The 19,397-nt window shown below is 41.3% G+C and overlaps 3 protein-coding genes across 3 annotated transcripts; 1 reads left to right on the top strand and 2 right to left on the bottom strand.

The window, feature by feature from the left end:
- Nucleotides 1–42: 42 nt before the first annotated feature.
- Nucleotides 43–1,033, bottom strand: LOC118936300 (hemoglobin subunit beta-like). The gene is made up of 3 exons (XM_036941060.1): nt 870–1,033; nt 427–649; nt 43–323 (listed from the first exon to the last, which is right to left on the bottom strand). The coding sequence occupies exons 1-3, from the start codon at nt 959–961 to the stop codon at nt 195–197; spliced, it is 444 nt and encodes a 147-aa protein (XP_036796955.1). The 5' UTR covers nt 962–1,033; the 3' UTR covers nt 43–194.
- On the bottom strand, nt 270–5,051 carry LOC118936354 (hemoglobin subunit beta-like). Its single transcript, XM_036941061.1, has 3 exons — nt 4,934–5,051; nt 4,402–4,700; nt 270–350 (listed from the first exon to the last, which is right to left on the bottom strand). The coding sequence occupies exons 1-2, from the start codon at nt 5,023–5,025 to the stop codon at nt 4,469–4,471; spliced, it is 324 nt and encodes a 107-aa protein (XP_036796956.1). The 5' UTR covers nt 5,026–5,051; the 3' UTR covers nt 270–350; nt 4,402–4,468.
- LOC110486358 (hemoglobin embryonic subunit alpha-like) lies at nt 2,197–3,088 on the top strand. Its single transcript, XM_021557883.2, has 3 exons — nt 2,197–2,357; nt 2,468–2,675; nt 2,862–3,088. The coding sequence occupies exons 1-3, from the start codon at nt 2,263–2,265 to the stop codon at nt 2,988–2,990; spliced, it is 432 nt and encodes a 143-aa protein (XP_021413558.1). The 5' UTR covers nt 2,197–2,262; the 3' UTR covers nt 2,991–3,088.
- Nucleotides 5,052–19,397: the final 14,346 nt, after the last annotated feature.

Below are 19,397 nucleotides of genomic sequence, written 5' to 3'. Positions count from 1 at the left end.
TGCCACCATATGGCTGTTCAGGCATGAAAAAAAAGGCAGATAAAAATATTAATTCGCTGATTTTATTTGCTTTAGTAGAAGGAACAACATGTGCCTCTAAACAAATGATCAGCGCTTGTTGGTTCTCTGATGGTCGTCCGTCTCTGAGTGGAGGGGTTCTAGTGGTACTGTTTGCTCTAGTGGTACTGTTTGCTCTAGTGGTACTGTTTGCCCAGGGAGCTCACCACGACCGCCAGGAACTTCTGGAAAGCACCCTGGACGTCAGCGGTGAAGGCAGCACCCATTCTCGCAGCAACGACAATAGTAAGGCAGTCAGCCAGCAGCTGCAAAAGAAAGGAGCAAATGGACATGTAAGAAAACGCATTCTACCACACTATTTTAATAGATAGGCAAGTACCCTGTGTGAAGTAGAACATTTCACTTTACCCGGAAGTTGTCGGGATCCACGCGCAGTTTCTCGGAGTGCAGCACGCTCAGCTCTGCGTATGTGGCCTTGATGTCATCCATGTTCTTGACAGCCCGGTCCAGTCCGTGCAGGACTGTCTTTCCGTGAGCGGCGACCATTGGGTTTCCCTGGATAGCAGCGGCGTTGTACAGGTTTCCGAAGTTACCAAAATACCTCTGGGTCCAGGGGTACACGACCAGACACCTGTAGAAATAATAAACAGTCAAGAATTGCAGAAACGTGATATCTGCATACACACATATCTTATGGAAATCAATGTGTCATTTGGAGAGGTCAATTACGCGTTAATTACACGCATGTCTTCGTCTTGAAAATCATAATAACAAGCGCATACTAACACAATAACAATATAATAACATGACTATTTCCAATAATTTGTAGACCACAGTTTTAAACGCACTACCTGGAAAGAGCCGCGGGGCCTACGTCATCGTAGTCCATCTTCTCGAAGACGCTCTGAATGGTGGCGCGCTCAAAGTCTGTCCACTGAACCATGTTGCTGGCTGTTGAAGTTTCTTTCACAGAGTCTAACGAATCATATACACTTGGTCTTAGTTTGAGCAGCGTTTTTAAAAGGATCGGGACGCTCCTCCCTAGAGACAGCTATGGGTGGGGTCAGGGTAGTGGGCTGTATAAGCCAAGAATCACATTTTACTGAGATAATAATGTGAAGTTTTACTGTTGGCCATATATGTTTAAAAGCAATTTGACAATTGTTACACATTGTTACACTGTCCTAAAATCCATTATGAAATCATTCATTTAAGTATTAGGTTACATAACAATTGTTACATTAACATGATTAGAAATATTAACAAAAATAAGCCCAAAATAGTGGGGAAATATACAATTCTCAACACACGCAAATACATGTGTAATATGCCTATTGCACATTAATTACACTTGGTGGGGATTTAATTACTTTGTCTGAGAAACATTTTTCAACTCTCTCTGTGTATGTCTATAGTCAGATAATAGTAAGATATAACTACGATATTAATATATTACTAAGATATATTAAATAGCCTACAAATAGCCTATATTACATAATTTTTATCCTTGTAATACATTTCTAAACAAATTAATTGATATTTCACCTCTATGTTCATTCTGCGCTAGTAAGGTCGAACCCATTTAATATTTATTTTATAGTTGCACTATTCCAATCTATTTTGGGGTGATGCACCTCTACTGTCAACTTTTCCATATTTCTGAATACAGGCTTCTATTTCTTACATATGATACAGGCAATTTAGCTATTGACAATACAACTAGACTTTTCTCTTTAATGGGTAAATACCATAAAGCCAGAGTGAGAAATAAATATATAAACGAATATTGAAATATTTTGTATTGAAATAAAATATTGAAATGACTGACTCCCTTGTGAAAACTAGAAGCATTACAAAAAAACTCAACACATCTCTAATACTAAATAACTTCGTAGACTTCAATGACTGTGATAATCATTTATTCTTTCATGTTTTTTATCCATCTCTACCCTGTGTGTTTTATGTTTGATATTGTGTGCTGCTCAGAAGGTGCTAACAATGTCTTTGTAAGTCTTGTATGGAGGATTGTACCAACTTGTGTTTTTGTCCAGTAAAATAAGCAAATAAATGAAATCACCTGTGAGGGATTGTGCCTATTGAACATTAACAAAAGGCATGTTGTATCTTGTTTATCTTGGAGGTGGGTCTGCATTGGGTGGGGCTCGTGGCTAATATAAAAAGCCTTCGTTTGTAAGAGCTCATCACTGAACCTCTTCTACTCCAGCATCGTCTTTAACTACAACCATGAGTCTCACCGCTAAGGACAAGAAAATGGTCAAGGCCTTCTGGGCTAAGGTGTCCGGCAAGGCTGAGGACATCGGCTGTGATGCTCTGTCTAGGTAATGGCTGTCGTGCTGCTAATCTTTTATCTGTTTTTGATGTAAAAATGTATACTGTTTTTGGTGTTAGCTTTCCATCTTTCTCGACATGTATTTTTCTTCCGGTGCAGGATGTTGGTTGTGTACCCCCAGACCAAGACCTACTTCTCCCACTGGAAGGACCTGAGCCCCGGCTCTGCCCCAGTCAGGAAGCACGGTGGGACCATCATGGGAGGCATCAGTTTAGCCGTGGCCAGCATCGACGACATCAGCGCAGGTCTCCTCTCCCTCAGCGAGCTGCATGCCTTCCAGCTGCGTATCGATCCTGCCAACTTCAAGGTCAGGACAGTCACAGCATTATTTATAATCATTTGTATACCGTTGACACAAAATCAAAATACATTGTTAAAATGCATTTAAAATATATCGGGTACTCTTTACAGTAAAATGGACAACCTATATTATTAAATAAAACAGCCTGTTAAAACATGTAGCGTAATAATTTCCATTCGTTTCGTCCTGTAGATCCTGTCCCACAACATCTTGGTGGTGCTGGCTGTCTTGTTCCCCAATGATTTCAACCCCGAGGCTCATGTGGCCATGGACAAGTTCCTGGCCGCGGTGGGCCGGGCTCTGTCTGAGAAGTACCGATAAAATGTGGACAGAAGGCATCAGACCAGACGGATTGCAGCATTGATCAGCATTGTGCTCAGCTCTGTCTAAAATATAATTAAATGTTCAAAAGTGCAAAATTACGTTTTTTGGTCTTTACTTTGGTTTTTAATGAGTTGTGTTGTAGAGCACATGACCTGATATGATTAAATATGTTGCTTTTTGCAAGTCTGAAAGACATCGGAACGCAAAAAGGTATTCATAATGAAAATGGAGAAGATATGCAAAACATTTCCACTAAAAGCGGTCCTCAGAGAACTTAGCAGTAAAAGTGTAAAAAGTGAAAAAACTAAATCAGAGAAGGGGAACAAAGTTTAAATAGTAGCCTATAGATCAATCAAATGGCTCGCTTAGAACTTGCTACTGATAAACAAGATTGAACAAACTATTTGACATAGGACCACGTAAACAAAATTGAAAAAACTATTTGATATAACAAAATAATATATATTACATAATTAGGCTATATATATATATATATATATATATTATGAATGGATTGATAGTATTTATTAATACAATTTCCTAAACTCAAAGTTGGCAAGGACAGGAGCTTCATCTGATAAATGTATTTTGTATTTTATAGAGTACTTTTGTCTAATCTAATTTATTGTTATTAATAAAAAAAATGTATCTCATGTTGATCTGGTTAAAGTTAGAATCCTTGAACCAATAACAAAGCAGTCATTGTCTGTTTTGGTAAAAAGATGTGACCATTCTCAAAATCATAGACAGAGCTATGGATGCAAGGACTGACTATCCATGATATCAAAAATTATAGTTTTAACCATGTTTTGAGTCTATACAGTGTCTGTTTACATTTAATTTGTTTGCAAACAGAGTAAAAGAGTAAAACAAACTTAGGCCTATATGTTGGGTTCTGATGAGATACGACAGCTGAACTGAGCTCATGAGGCACTTACAAGTTCAATTCTTTAAGAATCAATGGGTATATATTATTAATTCCCAAAATCGATGTAGCAACTAGGGAGTCTAGGTTTAAACTCTCGATCACTCAACAATTTCTTGCAACACTAATACATGAACCTGACATTGAATACCAGATCTGTTATGAAAAGTTATCTTGAACGTTTATGAATTAGATGATTGTGTGTTTAAACAGGGATTAATCATTGCAGTCCTAGGTTGTATTTATTAGTTGCATTGGTTAGTTTATGCACAGCTAATGTAAAATGTCAGTGTGGTTAATTGGAAAATATTTGAGTTATTTGCTAAATATTTGTATATATTGCACATGATAAATGTCTGATTATCAAGGTGGCAATAGTCACACTTAGTTCATAATGCATTAGTCTACCATATGTGCCACCATATTGATGTTCATACAAGAAAAATAAAGCACAGATAAAAAATGAAAGGAGCAAATGGAAATGTAAGAAAACGCATTCTACCACACTATTTTAATAGATAGGCAAGTACCCTGTGTGAAGTAGAACATTTCACTTTACCCGGAAGTTGTCGGGATCCACGCGCAGTTTCTCGGAGTGCAGCACGCTCAGCTCTGCGTAGGTGGCCTTGATGTCATCCATGTTCTTGACAGCCCGGTCCAGTCCGTGCAGGACGGTCTTTCCGTGAGCGGCGACCATTGGTTTTCCCTGGATGGCAGCGGCGTTGTACAGGTTTCCGAAGTTACCAAAATACCTCTGGGTCCAGGGGTACACGACCAGACATCTGTAGAAATCATAAACGTGATATATGCATACACTGATATATATATGTGATATATGCATACACTCAACGTACAGAAATACATTATTTTGTCGTTTGGAGATGTCCATTACGCGTAAATTACGCGCATATGTCAAATAATAACCCGTCTTGAAAACCGTTAACAATAATTTGTAGGCAACCGTGTTTAAGACACCATAACGCTGACATCAAATAGGGTATAAAAGGTAGCCTACCTGGAAAGAGCCGCGGGGCCTACATCATCGTAGTTCATCTTTGAGAAGATGCTTTGGATTGTGGCGCGCTCAAAGTCTGTCCACCCAACCATGTTGCTGTCTATGAGGTTGCTTTGACAGTGTTCTTAATTGAGGTTAAGGAATCCTGTGCACTTAGACTTTGTTTGAGCAGCGTTTTTAAAGTACACTCCTCACTAAAGACAGCGACGAGTTGGGTCATGTTAGTAGGCTGTAAAGCCAAGCGTCACAGATTTTACTGAGATAATATAATGTGAATGGAAAGGTTTACATTTGACCAAATGATTGGCACCCATTTTTCTTACTTACTCTGCATTGTTGGGAAAGGGCTCGTAAGTAAGCATTTCTCGGTAAAGTTAAGACTTGTTATAGTCTGCGCATGTGACAAATACAATTTGCACAAAATACTGTATAAAATAAATAATAAAAAATACTGAGTGACATTGTATGCTAAAGAAAAATGGGACAATTATACTATTTTAAAGGCCTACTAACATTCAAAATTCATCAGGCACTCGCACATCTGAGCTATCTCTAGTTCACGAAGGCCTTGAGGCCGAGACGTAAAGCTTAATACAGAGCAGTGATAGTAGAGCAGTATACAGGTTTCTTATTTTTTTTCCTCATCTTATAGGCCTACTAATATAATTGCTCAGAGAAAGAGTACACAAGTAATAAAACATATACAAATTTAGGGCTCAAAATGATTGGCATCCCTGTTTTCAGTACCCCAGCACCCTCCCCATCCGAGGATAGCGACAATTAGCCTTTTTCTCAAATGTTTAATGAGATTGGAAAACACATTGGGATGGATCTTAGACCATTCCTCCATATAGAATATTTCCAGATCATTTGATATCCTTCATCTGCTCTTATGGACTGGACTGCCCTCTTTAATTCAAACCAGATGTTTTCAATGGGGTTCAAGTCCCGAGACTGATATTGATTTGTTTTGTTTTTGGGCCAATTTACCATTTCTTTGTGGATTTTGATGTGTGCTTGGGGTTATTGTCTTGCTTTAAGATCCACTTGTGGCCAAATGTCAACCTCTTGGCAGAGGCAACCAGGTTTTTGGCTAAAATGTCTTAGTACTTGGTAAAGTTCATTGTGCCGATGACTTTAACAAGGGACCCAAGTACCACACTCACTTGAATACGATTTAACTCATAGCAAGATATCGTTATAGACCTCAAACTGGCAAGGAGGATTTGGAGTTAGGCATATTCTCTTCCTTTATTGATTGTGCCTATTGGGCCTGTAGGGTGTAGGCCTATGGATATTTAAGAACACTCTAATTTCAATAAAGGACGATTAAAGGCTACTAAAGTAAGTTCGTGGGCAAGTGCAAACTGACAATAATGATCCTCAATAGCCAATACGACACGTTTCATGTTTCTCATAGGCCCAATAAGTTCTATATTAGTAGAGTTGTAATATGGTCAGAAATGTGTACAATACAGCCACGCATCAAGGAGAAATGAGGTCTTCCTATTACAAATATAATAGCGCCCTCTGCTGTTACTATCTGGAACTTTGTGGCGCTTTCTTTTTATTGGAAGCAGTTCTTGGATAATTTCCCCCCTCAATCAAATCTCCAGCAGAGGGCACTCTCACACTTTCATGTAAAAGATACCTAAGCATATCATGGAGTTATCAAAGAGGTACACACATAGATATAGATAGAGGACTCTTCTTCATATCTGTGCTAGTTTAGCGTCTGTGACAGCAGCGCCATTGAGGCTACAGCCCATAGGAATCCCCACCCAGTTGACGACTTTGACTAGGTCTACTTTAAAATGGCAGAAGCATGGTGGAAGCCCTCAATGGCGCTGCCCATACTTAAACGTCATTTTGGCAACTAGAGGCCTCTATCCTTATCTATGGGCACACCAGAAAACGTACAGTATGAGATCTCACGTTCATGTCGTGGAGCTTCCGTAGGCCGGATATGGAACAGAGGATCAAGCCAAACCAGTGTGGTCCATGGAGGTACTGCGGGGTCCGCAGACGTATCACCAAATCAGTATTTCTAACAACAGATTAAACTAATTTTGGCCAAGGGATCCGTGGAATAGGTTTTAGAGTGTGTAATACAATACAAACAATAGAATACAATGTAATATTATTAATATACAGTGTTTGTTCTTAAAGGGAAACTACATAATTATGAGTGACGAGAGGGTGTGTCAGACATAATTATGGGCTATAGCTAAATTTATTTCATTTTTGCACCTGGGAGAGTTCAACCAATGATGTCATTGGTTGTTTGAGCCTGCTGTCTGATCTAAAAATGAATGGAGTCATGTTCTGTAGCAATTATTGAGTACTTGGTGTTTAGGCGTTTGCTGATCACGCAATCCCTCTCTCTATGGTTGTCCTTGTTCAATAGAGCCTTCGGACTTGTCTCAGAGATGTTCATATGCACAAGTTGCAATCAAGTGAAGGATCAATTCATCACACAGGCTACCAGCAGCATGGTTACCTAGACTATTGAACAAAAACATTTTCTACATTGTAGGATAATAGTGAAAAAAATCTAAACTACGAAATAACACATATGGTATCATGTAGTAACCAAAAAGGTGTTAAACAAATCAAAATATATTTGATATTTGATATTCTTCAAAGTAGCCACCCTTTGCCTTGATGACACCTTTGCACACTCTTGGCATTCTCTCAACCAGCTTCACCTGGAATGCTTTTGCAACAGTCTTGAAGGAGTTCCCACATATGCTGAGCACTCGTTAACTGCTTTACCTTCACTCTGCGGTTTGACTCATCCCAAACATCTCACTTTAGTTGAGGTCGGGTAATTGTGGAGGCCGATGGTGTGTAGCATTTCTTTTGTTAAAAATGTGTGGCATTAAACAGCTGGGACTCTACCCCACCTGCCCTGAATGACGGGCCACTACTGCATAGGGTTCTGAGGTAAATAATGTTAAAGTTATAAAAACTAAGAAAGGATATTCAGTGTCTCATTACAACATATTTCGTAATGAGATGTAATTGTGAATCAGTGATGATTGCAAATCAAATCAAATTACATTTGTCACATGCGCCGAATACAACAGGTAACCCAACATTATAGTGAAATGCTTACCACAAGCCCTTAACCAATAATGCAGTTTTAAGAAAATACCTTAAAAAAGTGAGAAATAAAAGTAACAAATAATTAAAGAGCAGCAGTAAAATAACAATAGCGAGGCTATATACAGGGGGTACCGGTACAGAGTCAATGTGTGGGGGCACCGGTTAGTCAAGGTAATTGAGGTAATATGTACATGTAGGTAGAGATATTAAAGTGAGTCTTATGGCTTGGGGGTAGAAGCTGTTTAGAAGCCTCTTGGAACTAGACTTGGCGCTCCGGTACCGCTTTCTGTGCGGTAGCAGAGAAAACAGTCTATGACTAGGGTGTCTGGAGTCTTTGACAATTTTTAGGGACTTCCTCTTACACTGCCTGGTATAGAGGTCCTGGATGGCATGAAGCTTGGCCCTGGTGATGTACTGGGCCGTTTGCACTACCCTCTGTAGTCCCTTGTGGTCGAAGGCTGAGCAGTTGCCGTACCAGGCAGTGATGCAACCAGTCAGGATGCTCTCGATGGTGCAGATGTATAACCTTTTGAGGACCTGAGGACACATGCCAAATCTTTCCAGTCTACTAAGGCAGAATAGGTTTTGTCATGCCCTCTTCACAACTGTCTTGGTGTGCTTGGACCACGATTGTTTGTTGGTGATGTGGACGCCAAGGAATTTGAAGCTCTCAACCTGCTCCCCTACAGGGAATGGGGGCATGCTCGGTCCTCCTTTTCCTGTAGTCCACAATCATCTCCTTTGTCTTGATCACGTTGAGGGAGAGGTTGTTGTCCTTGCACCACAAGGCCAAGTCTCTGACCTCCTCCCTATAGGCTGTCTCGTCGTTGTCGGTGATCAGGCCTACCACTGTTGTGTCATCTGCAAACTTAATGATGGTGTTGGAGTAGTGCCTGGCCGTGCAGTCATGAGTGAACAGGGAGTACAGGAGGGGACTGAGCATGCACCCCTGAGGGGCCCCTGTGTTGAGGATCAGTGTGGTGGATGTGTTGTTACCTACCCTTACCACCTGGGGGCGGCCCGTCAGGAAGTCCAGGATCCAGTTGTAGAGGGAGGTGTTTAGTCCCAAGGTCCTTAGCTTAGTGATGAGCTTTGAGGGCACTATGTTGTTGAAGGATGAGCTGTAGTCAATGAATAGCATTCTCCCATAGGTGTTCCTTTTTTACAGGTGTGAAAGGACAGTGTGGAGAGCAATAGAGATTGCATCATCTGTGGATCTGTTGGTGCGGTATGCACCATTATCCCAGGGCTTCTGGGATAATGGTGTTGATGTGAGCCATGACCAGCCTTTCAAAGCACTTCATGGCTACATACGTGAGGGCTATGGGTCGGTAGTCATTTAGGCTGGTTTATCTTAGTGTTCTTGGGCACAGGGACTATGGTGGTCTGCTTGAAACATGTTGGTATTACAGACTCAGACATAGAGAGGTTGGAAATGTCAGTGAAGACAGTTGCCAGTTGGTCAGTGCATGCTCGGAGTACACATCCTGGTAATCTGTCTGGCCCTGCGGCCTTGTGAATGTTGACTTGTTTAAAGGTCTTACTCACATCAGCTGCAGAGAGAGTGATCACACAGTCGTCCTGAACAGCTGATGCTCTCATGCTTGTTTCAGTATTACTTGCCTCGAAGCAAGCATAGAAGTTATTTAGCTTTTCTGGAAGGCTTGTGTCACTGGGTAGCTCTCAGCTGTGCTTCCCTTTGTTGTATGTAATAGTTTGCAAGCCCTGCCACGTCCAACGAGCATCGGAGCCGGTGGATTACAATTCGATCTTGGTCCTGTATTGAAGCTTTGCCTGTTTGATGGTTCGTCGGAGGTCAGAGTGGGATTTCTTATAAGCTTCCGGGTTAGTGTCCCGCTCCTTGAATGCGACATCTCTACCCTTTAGCTCAGTGCGGATGTTACCTGGAATCCATGATTTCTGGTTGGGGTATATACGTACAGTCACTGTGGGGACGACGTCAACGATACACTTATTGATGAAGCCAGTGACTGATGTGGTGTACTCCTCAATGCCAACGGAGGAATCCCGGAACATATTCCAGTCTGTGTTAGCTAAACAGTTATGTAGTTTAGTATCTGCTTCATCTGATCACTTTTTTATTGACCGAGTCACTGGTATTCCTGCTTCATTTTTGCTTGTAAGCAGGAATCAGGATAGAATTATGGTCAGATTTGCCAAATGGAGGGCGAGGGTGTGTGGTTTTGTTTCTATCCTAACCTTTTTAGGATATTGAAATTTGGTGAGTATTGCAGTATTCCAATCGCCTATATATATATATATATACACTGCTCAAAAAAATAAAGGGAACACTTAAACAACACAATGTAACTCCAAGTCAATCACACTTCTGTGAAATCAAACTGTCCACTTAGGAAGCAACACTGATTGACAATACATTTCACATGCTGTTGTGCAAATGGAATAGACAACAGGTGGAAATTATAGGCAATTAGCAAGACACCCCCAATAAAGGAGTGGTTCTGCAGATGTTGACCACAGACCACTTCTCAGTTCCTATGCTTCCTGGCTGATGTTTTGGTCACTTTTGAATGCTGGCGGTGCTTTCACTCTAGTGGTAGCATGAGACGGAGTCTACAACCCACACAAGTGGCTCAGGTAGTGCAGCTCATCCAGGATGGCACATCAATGTGAGCTGTGGCAAGAAGGTTTGCTGTGTCTGTCAGCGTAGTATCCAGAGCATGGAGGCGCTACCAGGAGACAGGCCAGTAACTCAGGAGACGTGGAAGAGGCCGTAGGAGGGCAACAACCCAGCAGCAGGACCGCTACCTCCGCCTTTGTGCAAGAAGGGGTAGGAGGAGCACTGCCAGAGCCCTGCAAAATGACCTCCAGCAGACCACAAATGTGCATGTGTCTGCTCAAATGGTCAGAAACAGACTCCATGAGGGTGGTATGAGGGCCTGACGTCCACAGGTATGGGTTGTGCTTACAGCCCAACACCGTGCAGGATGTTTGGCATTTGCCAGAGAACACCCAGATTGGCAAATTCGCCACTGGCGCCCTGTGCTCTTCACAGATGAAAGCAGGTTCACACTGAGCACGTGACAGACGTGACAGAGTCTGGAGACGCCGTGGAGAACGTTCTGCTGCCTGCAACATCCTCCAGTATGACCGGTTTGGTGGTGGGTCAGTCATGGTGTGGGGTGGCATTTCTTTGGGGGGCCGCACAGCCCTCCATGTGCTCGCCAGAGGTAGCCTGACTGCCATTAGGTACCGAGATGAGATCCTCAGACCCCTTGTGAGACCATATGCTGGTGCGGTTGGCCCTGGGTTCCTCCTAATGCAAGACAATGCTAGACCTCATGTGGCTGGAGTGTGTCAGCAGTTCCTGCAAGAGGAAGGCATTGTTGCTATGGACTGGCCCGCCCGTTCCCCAGACCTGAATCCAATTGAGCACATCATGTCTCGCTCCATCCACCAACACCACGTTGCACCACAGACTGTCCAGGAGTTGGCGGATGCTTTAGTCCAGGTCTGGGAGGAGATCCCTCAGGAGACCATCCGCCACCTCATTAGGAGCATGCCCGGGCGTTGTAGGGAGGTCATACAGGCACGTGGAGGCCACACACACTACTGAGCCTCACTTGTTTTAAGGACATTACATCAAAGCCTGTAGTGTGGTTTTCCACTTTAATTTTGAGTGTGACTCCAAATCCAGACCTCCATGGGTTGATCAATTTGATTTCCATTGATAATTGTTGTGTGATTTTGTTGTCAGCACATTCAACTATGTAAAGAAAAAAGTATTTAATAAGAATATTTAATTCATTCAGATGTAGGATGTGTTATTTTTGTGTTCCCTTTATTTTTTTGAGCAGTGTATATATACTGTCAAACTGGGACCCTCCTCTAGGCCATTTTAATGCAGAATTTGTTTTCTTCTGGGGATTATGAAATACATCATTTCTTAACAGAAATTGATTTTCTAAATAGGCTCAAATGTACAACATACATTTCCTCAAATCTGCTATCAGCTAGCTTGCTACAAAAATATAGCATAGCTGCATTTGACTTAGAAAGACATTACCTCACCAACATAAAAAATCCTAGCTATATTCATATCCATAATAAAAAAGTTAATTTTGCAGTGTTTGACTCTGGTGACAATAAAACATGAATTGAAATTGTTAATGGGTAAGGTCTTTCTGGTTTCGTTCTAGAAAATGTCCATTACAATGTATGTAGTGTTGAGAATGTTGAGCTGATAGGCCTACTTTGTCACATATGTCGACGCTGGAGAGACGAAGCAGGTACGGTGAGTTACATTTAATTAACAACGGACATTGAACAAGACAGGAACAGCGTTAGCAAACAGAAAACAAAGACAAAAGCACAATCAATGCAGCAGTGGGGAACAGAGCTGGGAACTGACAAATATAGGGGAGGAAATAAACAGGTGATGAGTGAGTCCAGGTGAGTCCAATATCGCTGATGCGCATGACGAGGGAAGGCAGGTGTGCGTGATGGATGGCAGGAGTGTGTGATGCAAGGCTCTCTGGCGCCCTCAAGCGCCAGGGGGAGGGAAGAGCGGGAGCAGACGTGACATACAGTGGGGCAAAAAAGTATTTAGTCAGCCACCAATTGTGCAAGTTCTCCCACTTAAAAAGATGAGAGGCCTGTAATTTTCCTCATAGGTACACTTCAACTATGACAGACAAAATGAGAAAAAATTTCAGAAAATCACATTGTAGGATTTTTAATGAATTTATTTGCAAATTATGGTGGAAAATAAGTATTTGGTCACCTACAAACAAGCAAGATTTCTGGCTCTCACAGACCTGTAACTTCTTCTTTGGACGGCCCCTAAGCCATAAGGGGATGCATCACAAGCCAACTTCACTGGCAGTTCAGGGTCGTAATGCATCAGGACCTGTTCAGATGTGATGAGCCGTTTTGCCTCAAGAAATGCATTTTCACACTGTTCTGTACACGGCCATGTCCTATTCTTTTCCAGGAGCTGATTTAGAGGCTGGAGTACAGCTGAAAGGTTTGGGAGGAATCTTCTGTAGTAATTGATCAGTCCCGTAAAAGATCTCACTTCTGTGATATTTTGTGGTCGTGGTGCCTGTACCACTGCCTCAATTTTGTCCTGTGTTTTGTGCAATCCATTGGGGTCGATTTCATGTCCACAGAAGACAATCTGGTCTTTGAAGAACTCACACTTCTGTAAGTTTGCCTGTAGACCATACTCTTTCAGTCTTTTCAGGACCTCTTCCAGGTTAGCCAGGTGCTCTTTGTCGGCGCGTCCTGTTATGATCATGTTATGATCATGTCATCCAGGATACACTGGGTTCCTGGGATTCCTTGTAAAATCTGGTCAATAGTTCGTTGCCAAATGGCTGGGGCCGATGCAATGCCAAAAACCAGGCGGTTATACCTGTATAGGCCTTTGTGTGTGTTTATTGTCAGGTACTGTTTGGAGCTCTCTTCAACCGGTAGCTGCAGGTAAGCCTGTTTCAGATCGATTTTACTGAAGTGTTTCCCACCAGCTAGTGCAGCAAAGATGTCATCCAGACGTGGCAGGGGGTATTGGTCCACATGCAACATTGAATTCACAGTTACCTTGAAGTCCCCACACATTCTAACAGACCCGTCTTTCTTCACAATAGGAACTATGGGTGTGGCCCATTCGCTTCTGTCCACTTTCGTCAGGATCCCTGTATGCTGCAAGCGATCGATTTCCGCTTCCACCTTTGGTCTCAGGGAGTATGGAACAGATCTGGCTTTGCAGAATTTTGGGGTTGCGTCATCTCTTAGTACAAGTTTTGCTGTGAAGCCTTTTACTGTTCCCATCTGATCACTGAAAACTGTGTTGTATTTCTTCAGCAAGTGTTCCAGTGTTTGGTCTGCCTTTCTCTTTGGACTGGAACGTGTGGAGCATTTTCAAGTCACACCAATTCAGCTTTATTTTTGAAAGCCATTCCCTGCCAAATAATGGGGGGGGGGGGGCAGTTCCAGGCACCACATACAGCTGTAACTGTTGTGTTTGCCCCCCATACCGCATTCTGACCTGCAACGCCCCCATTGGGCTCAATCTCTCTCCTGAGTAGGTCTTCAGCAACACATTTGTGTTCTTCAGCTTGATAGCCTTGAAGTGCTCATTGTAGACAGTAGTGGAAATTATAGACACTGCAGATCCTGTGTCCAGTTCCATTTTTTGGGGTTTGCCTTCGATATCTGGTGTCACCCATATTATGCTACTGCTGGGAGAAGTCACTGTGTTTAACTCCATTGTACCAATTAATCGTTCATCTGAATCACTGCCACTGTTCTCTGCTAGTGCTTTCACAGACCCTTTCATTTTTGCTCTGCATGCTCTTTGAATGTGCCCCCTTCTACTGTATTTGTGACAAATTTTGTCTTTAAAACGGCAGTCCTCTGCTCTGTGACCATCTCTGTCACACCTGTTGCATTTTTCGGCCACACGGGGGCGCTGTCGGCTGCGTGAAAACTTGTGCAGGGAAGTTTGTGATAGGTCAGTACTTTTTACTTTGCAACTCAAATGCATCTTTAGTCGCGATTTCCATTGTCACAGCAATTTTAACAGCCTTTGCAAAAGTGAGCTCTGATTCTGTGAGCAAACGTTTTTGAATGTGTTCATGTTTCAGTCCACAAACAAATCTATCCCATAATGTGTCATTTAGGTTCTCTCCAAACTGGCAATGTTCCGACAGTTTCTTCAACTCTGCTACATATGTACTAACATCCTCCCCCTCATTCTGATCTCTCCTGTGGAAACGAAAACGTATCGCGATGAGGAGTGGTTTAGGTGATAGGTGATTTTGCAATATCTCCACAATCTCTGTGAATGTTTTATTGGAGGGCTTCAGAGGGGCAGTCAAATCTCTTAGCAAACTGTACGTTTTTGGGCCAATTAAACTCAACAACGCTGGTACTCTGTTGTTATCAGCAATGTCGTTTGCAATGAAGTACTGTTCCAGTCGTAAGTTGCCCAATTTTCTTGCGTGTCATCAAACACATCTATTTTCCGGATGCTAGCCATTCTCTTTACCTCCGGCTCCACGTCACTGCTTGCTAGCTGTTGTGCTACAGGGTCAAAATCTTCCTCTCTTACAGGGTCAAAATATTCCTCTCTTCCTACGAGCTCCATCTGCATTCGTGATGCACACTGCAGGTAATCATCCTCCTCGCCATTGTAGTGTTTTAGCTCTTATTTATATAATAAGAAATACTCTGAATACAAGAAATTACACTGGAGCTTCACATTTACTTAAACGAGTTAGTACCAGATTAACATAGAACAACACTGCGCATGACCAAGGGTGCTCCATCCTTAAAGAGGACATCAGTAATTAACAGAACATAACACCATATGTGGTTATTGTGTAGGTAGGTCTACTGTTACAATAATATTTTAAATAATCTATCCGCAAGTAGCCTCAGTAAATCAATGAAGCCAATAGTGGTTTCAGCTATATTGTTGTTGAGACGATGTAGGCTTTATGACATTTCTAAACAGTAACAAATATGTCAAATGACTAGCCTATGAGAAAAGTGTAAAAATGTGTATTCGCATCAGTAGGCTAAATAACTGAAATGCATCAGTAAGGTATTGGAAAGTTCGGGAAAACATCAGGGAAGCTCATCGGGTAGTCTGTACAGTAGGCCTAATGTGTGTGCTTATAGAAGATCTGCGTTGCTTTCAATTACTAGACTAATGATCATGAGAACATTTCCCAGCCTAATTGTAACCAAATATCCAAACGGTGATCTAGTGAAAACAAAAATCTGAAATTGATTGATTTCTTGATTTATCAAGCTGACTTCCTTGTCTCAAAGCAGCTGTCCAATCAAAACGGTGTTGGAATTATCAGTTGACCACACATACCATCATGAAGCCTATTGTATAAAATAATTCTAGAATGTAGGCTACATACAACGCATCATCCAAACGGCATGATTGCCTATGCCTACACCTACTGTAAGTGGCTAAAGGAAAATGTTCTATTTTTTAAATACTAAAACACCAAATTAGGCCTACCTTATTATAAATTAGGCCATCATCACTGTCAATGATAATGAATCATTCTTCACGTTGCACAGGTGAAACGTCCATGCTGCATGCATGCCAACCATTTGATCCCAATCCGTTTCATGGGAATATGCATTTCGATTTTCTTGAATGATGTAAGTAAGGGTGGCTAACCGGCCTAACTAATCACATTTTAGAACAGACGGAGTAAACACAGCCACATGATAATTAAAAAAAATACATTTCAGCACAATCATCCTAAATTATCATAAGAAATGACATGGTGTTTTTGGTATGACATTCTCACAATCAATTCGTGCACATGTGTACATAATGCACTTCAGAAAATTTCGTGCGTTTTTGTGCCTTTTTGGCTGGCTTAATTCGTGAGAAAAGACACGAATTTATGTGCTTCTTAATTCGTGCGAAAAGACACATTTAACCAGTAGGCTACACACAAGCCATTGCAACAACCAGATAGACGCGATAGTTTATATTTCATTTTTGTTCTTCTTAATGACTAATTCAGCGTTATGAATATACAGAAATGCTGTCTTTGTTTAACCATGTTTTAAAATGTGTCGTTGTATGTACTGTTTTAGACTTGCTGAACATAATTTTTGAGAAAATACGCACATTTACGTGCGACTTAATTCGTGGGAAATATTGTTTTATTAATGCCAATGCTGTTTTCTGTGCTTGATTTCGCTTAATACTTTGGATACTGGTGCACTTGTAATCAGAAGGCCTTTTTGTCATGTAGGCAACAGTACACGATGTTCTTCATAACCCATTTCATATTTCGTGGAGCCTAAATTACACAATTTTCTTCATAATGCATGTATTACATGTTAAACAGGTTAATGATAAAATAATGAATTATGTTGGCTTACACTTATGGTACTTCCAAGGCCTTTCTATTATGATTATTACGGTCATGTCACTCATGTTATATACTTAGGCTACTGTAACGCGTTCAACCAGTTAGCAAGTCAGAAATGTCAGTTGCGTGTTGCGCTCATTGCAGTCAGAAAACATATGTTGGCCGATCAAAACCCTTGCTGGTGATGTTGCTTTCTCTCCCCAAGTCGTACGAGAAAAAACGGAAAACTGACCCAAGATCAGTACTGTACATATGCAACTTCAACCCAATGTAATGCGGAGCGCGTTCCAGCTCGTCAACACAATAGGCTGCAGGGGAGGTTACTTTCTGTGTTGTTCAGTTTATATAAGAATATCAAATTAAATGAATATAAGAAACGCTTTTGCAGGCAGTTTGAATGTATATTCTTATTCTGTGCGGAATCTGTGTAATTTGACCTACAACACAAATGCGCATCATGACTTCAACAAAGAAGGCAAGTTGGAACGTACCCGATCCTCCCATGCGATCATTCTCTTTCCCGATAAGTGAAGTATGCAAATAAACCATGTGGTTGTAATCGCTATTATGTAATGTTATGGAGATTGATTTATTGCTTTTTACGACTTTTCTCAAACCACTATGCATTTTCACTGATCTGTAAAGGTTTTCAATCAAAATCTTAGCTATAGGCCTACTCAACAGTTTCTGCTAGCGAGCTAGGCTACAGTCTATGGAGTTTCGTGGTGGGCGCCTGGTTTTGTTCTGGGCAACATCTACACACCTGATTAAACTAGTTTGAGTGGTTAATTACTTTAATCCACATGTGTCAAACTACCATGGGAGGTCTGAGTGTCTGCAGGTTTTTGCTCCACCCTTGATTGATAAATGAAGGTCACATATGACTAAGGAACTCCCCTCACCTGGTTAGGTTGTCCAGGTGTTCATTGAAATGAAAAACCAAAAACCAGCAGACACTCGGCCCTCTGTGGAATGAGTTTGACACCCCTGCCTAATAGAGCTAGGTCAACTTGTCTTTGCAAAGTCTTTCTAAATTCGAAAGTTTTAGATCTTGTGGAGAAAACAATTCCAAACAATGGATGAATTGGGACCACCAGACATCAATGCTCCCATCCACAGTAAATGTGTATCTTGTCATCTTGTTATCCATCATTCACATTGTTTACATTTTTGTACAACACCTGTATTTTATGTGATGTAATCCACTTACAAATTAAGTACATTTTAATGCTCAGTTACATTTTTTTTATTTTAATAAGTATCCTACATATACAGCTGTGAAATACAATTCTAAACTTGTTCTATTCTCTTTACTTAGCAGCTCCAAATAAAGACCCTTCACACCTACCACTCTTCTCTTCAGACCACTCAGACCTACAGCTGACACCTTTAGTCTCTCTCTCTCTCTCTCTCTTTCTTTCTTTCTATACATCCTCTTGATACAGATCTCTTGATCTATCCTCTGGCTGCATTTTAAGTAAGTTTCTTGTGCTTTCAAAAACAAACCAGGTTGTAGTTTTAAAATGCAAACCAACTGGAGGAGATTATTCAAAAATTGTATCTTAAAATAAGTAACCAAATCCCACTGGCCCAGGTATTGTTCGACACTTATTGCACTGTGCACCCGAGGCTATGGCAGGTAGCCTACATCTAGGTTACAATAGTAGTCAACAGTTAGTATGACACATTACGTTACAGTGTGGCATGCTAAAGCCTCAGGCTTATTTTTTATTTTTTTGTAACAGTATTTTTTATTGGAATTTCACAATTTTCACGTATATTAAGAGATACAACAACAGAGACAAAGCAACAAAACAAACACCACTCACTGACACATACAGTGCCTTGCGAAAGTATTCGGCCCCCTTGAACTTTGCGACCTTTTGCCACATTTCAGGCTTCAAACATAAAGATATAAAACTGTATTTTTTTGTGAAGAATCAACAACAAGTGGGACACAATCATGAAGTGGAACGACATTTATTGGATATTTCAAACTTTTTTAACAAATCAAAAACTGAAAAATTGGGCGTGCAAAATGATTCAGCCCCTTTACTTTCAGTGCAGCAAACTCTCTCCAGAAGTTCAGTGAGGATCTCTGAATGATCCAATGTTGACCTAAATGACTAATGATGATAAATACAATCCACCTGTGTGTAATCAAGTCTCCGTATAAATGCACCTGCACTGTGATAGTCTCAGAGGTCCGTTAAAAGTGCAGAGAGCATCATGAAGAACAAGGAACACACCAGGCAGGTCCGAGATACTGTTGTGAAGAAGTTTAAAGACGGATTTGGATACAAAAAGATTTCCCAAGCTTTAAACATCCCAAGGAGCACTGTGCAAGCGATAATATTGAAATGGAAGGAGTATCAGACCACTACAAATCTACCAAGACCTGGTCGTCCCTCTAAACTTTCAGCACATACCAGGAGAAGACTGATCAGAGATGCAGCCAA

Source organism: Oncorhynchus mykiss, chromosome 13, assembly GCF_013265735.2.
Source record: "Oncorhynchus mykiss isolate Arlee chromosome 13, USDA_OmykA_1.1, whole genome shotgun sequence".
NCBI classification, from domain to species: domain Eukaryota; kingdom Metazoa; phylum Chordata; class Actinopteri; order Salmoniformes; family Salmonidae; genus Oncorhynchus; species Oncorhynchus mykiss.
This window is presented reverse-complemented; position numbering and strand designations above follow the sequence as displayed.

What these genes read in the sequence shown, in the direction of transcription:
- LOC118936300 (XM_036941060.1), bottom strand. Translation starts at nt 961, where the DNA reads ATGGTTCAGTGGACAGACTTTGAGCGCGCCACCATTCAGAGCGTCTTC. An exon ending in GGCCCCGCGGCTCTTTCCAG is followed by an intron (nt 650 to 869) that starts GTAGTGCGTTTA and finishes TTATTTCTACAG; the next exon opens with GTGTCTGGTCGTGTACCCCT. An exon ending in TGGATCCCGACAACTTCCGG is followed by an intron (nt 324 to 426) that starts GTAAAGTGAAAT and finishes TTTCTTTTGCAG; the next exon opens with CTGCTGGCTGACTGCCTTAC.
- LOC110486358 (XM_021557883.2), top strand. Translation starts at nt 2,263, where the DNA reads ATGAGTCTCACCGCTAAGGACAAGAAAATGGTCAAGGCCTTCTGGGCT. An exon ending in GGCTGTGATGCTCTGTCTAG is followed by an intron (nt 2,358 to 2,467) that starts GTAATGGCTGTC and finishes CTTCCGGTGCAG; the next exon opens with GATGTTGGTTGTGTACCCCC. An exon ending in TCGATCCTGCCAACTTCAAG is followed by an intron (nt 2,676 to 2,861) that starts GTCAGGACAGTC and finishes TTCGTCCTGTAG; the next exon opens with ATCCTGTCCCACAACATCTT.
- LOC118936354 (XM_036941061.1), bottom strand. Translation starts at nt 5,025, where the DNA reads ATGGTTGGGTGGACAGACTTTGAGCGCGCCACAATCCAAAGCATCTTC. An exon ending in GGCCCCGCGGCTCTTTCCAG is followed by an intron (nt 4,701 to 4,933) that starts GTAGGCTACCTT and finishes TGATTTCTACAG; the next exon opens with ATGTCTGGTCGTGTACCCCT.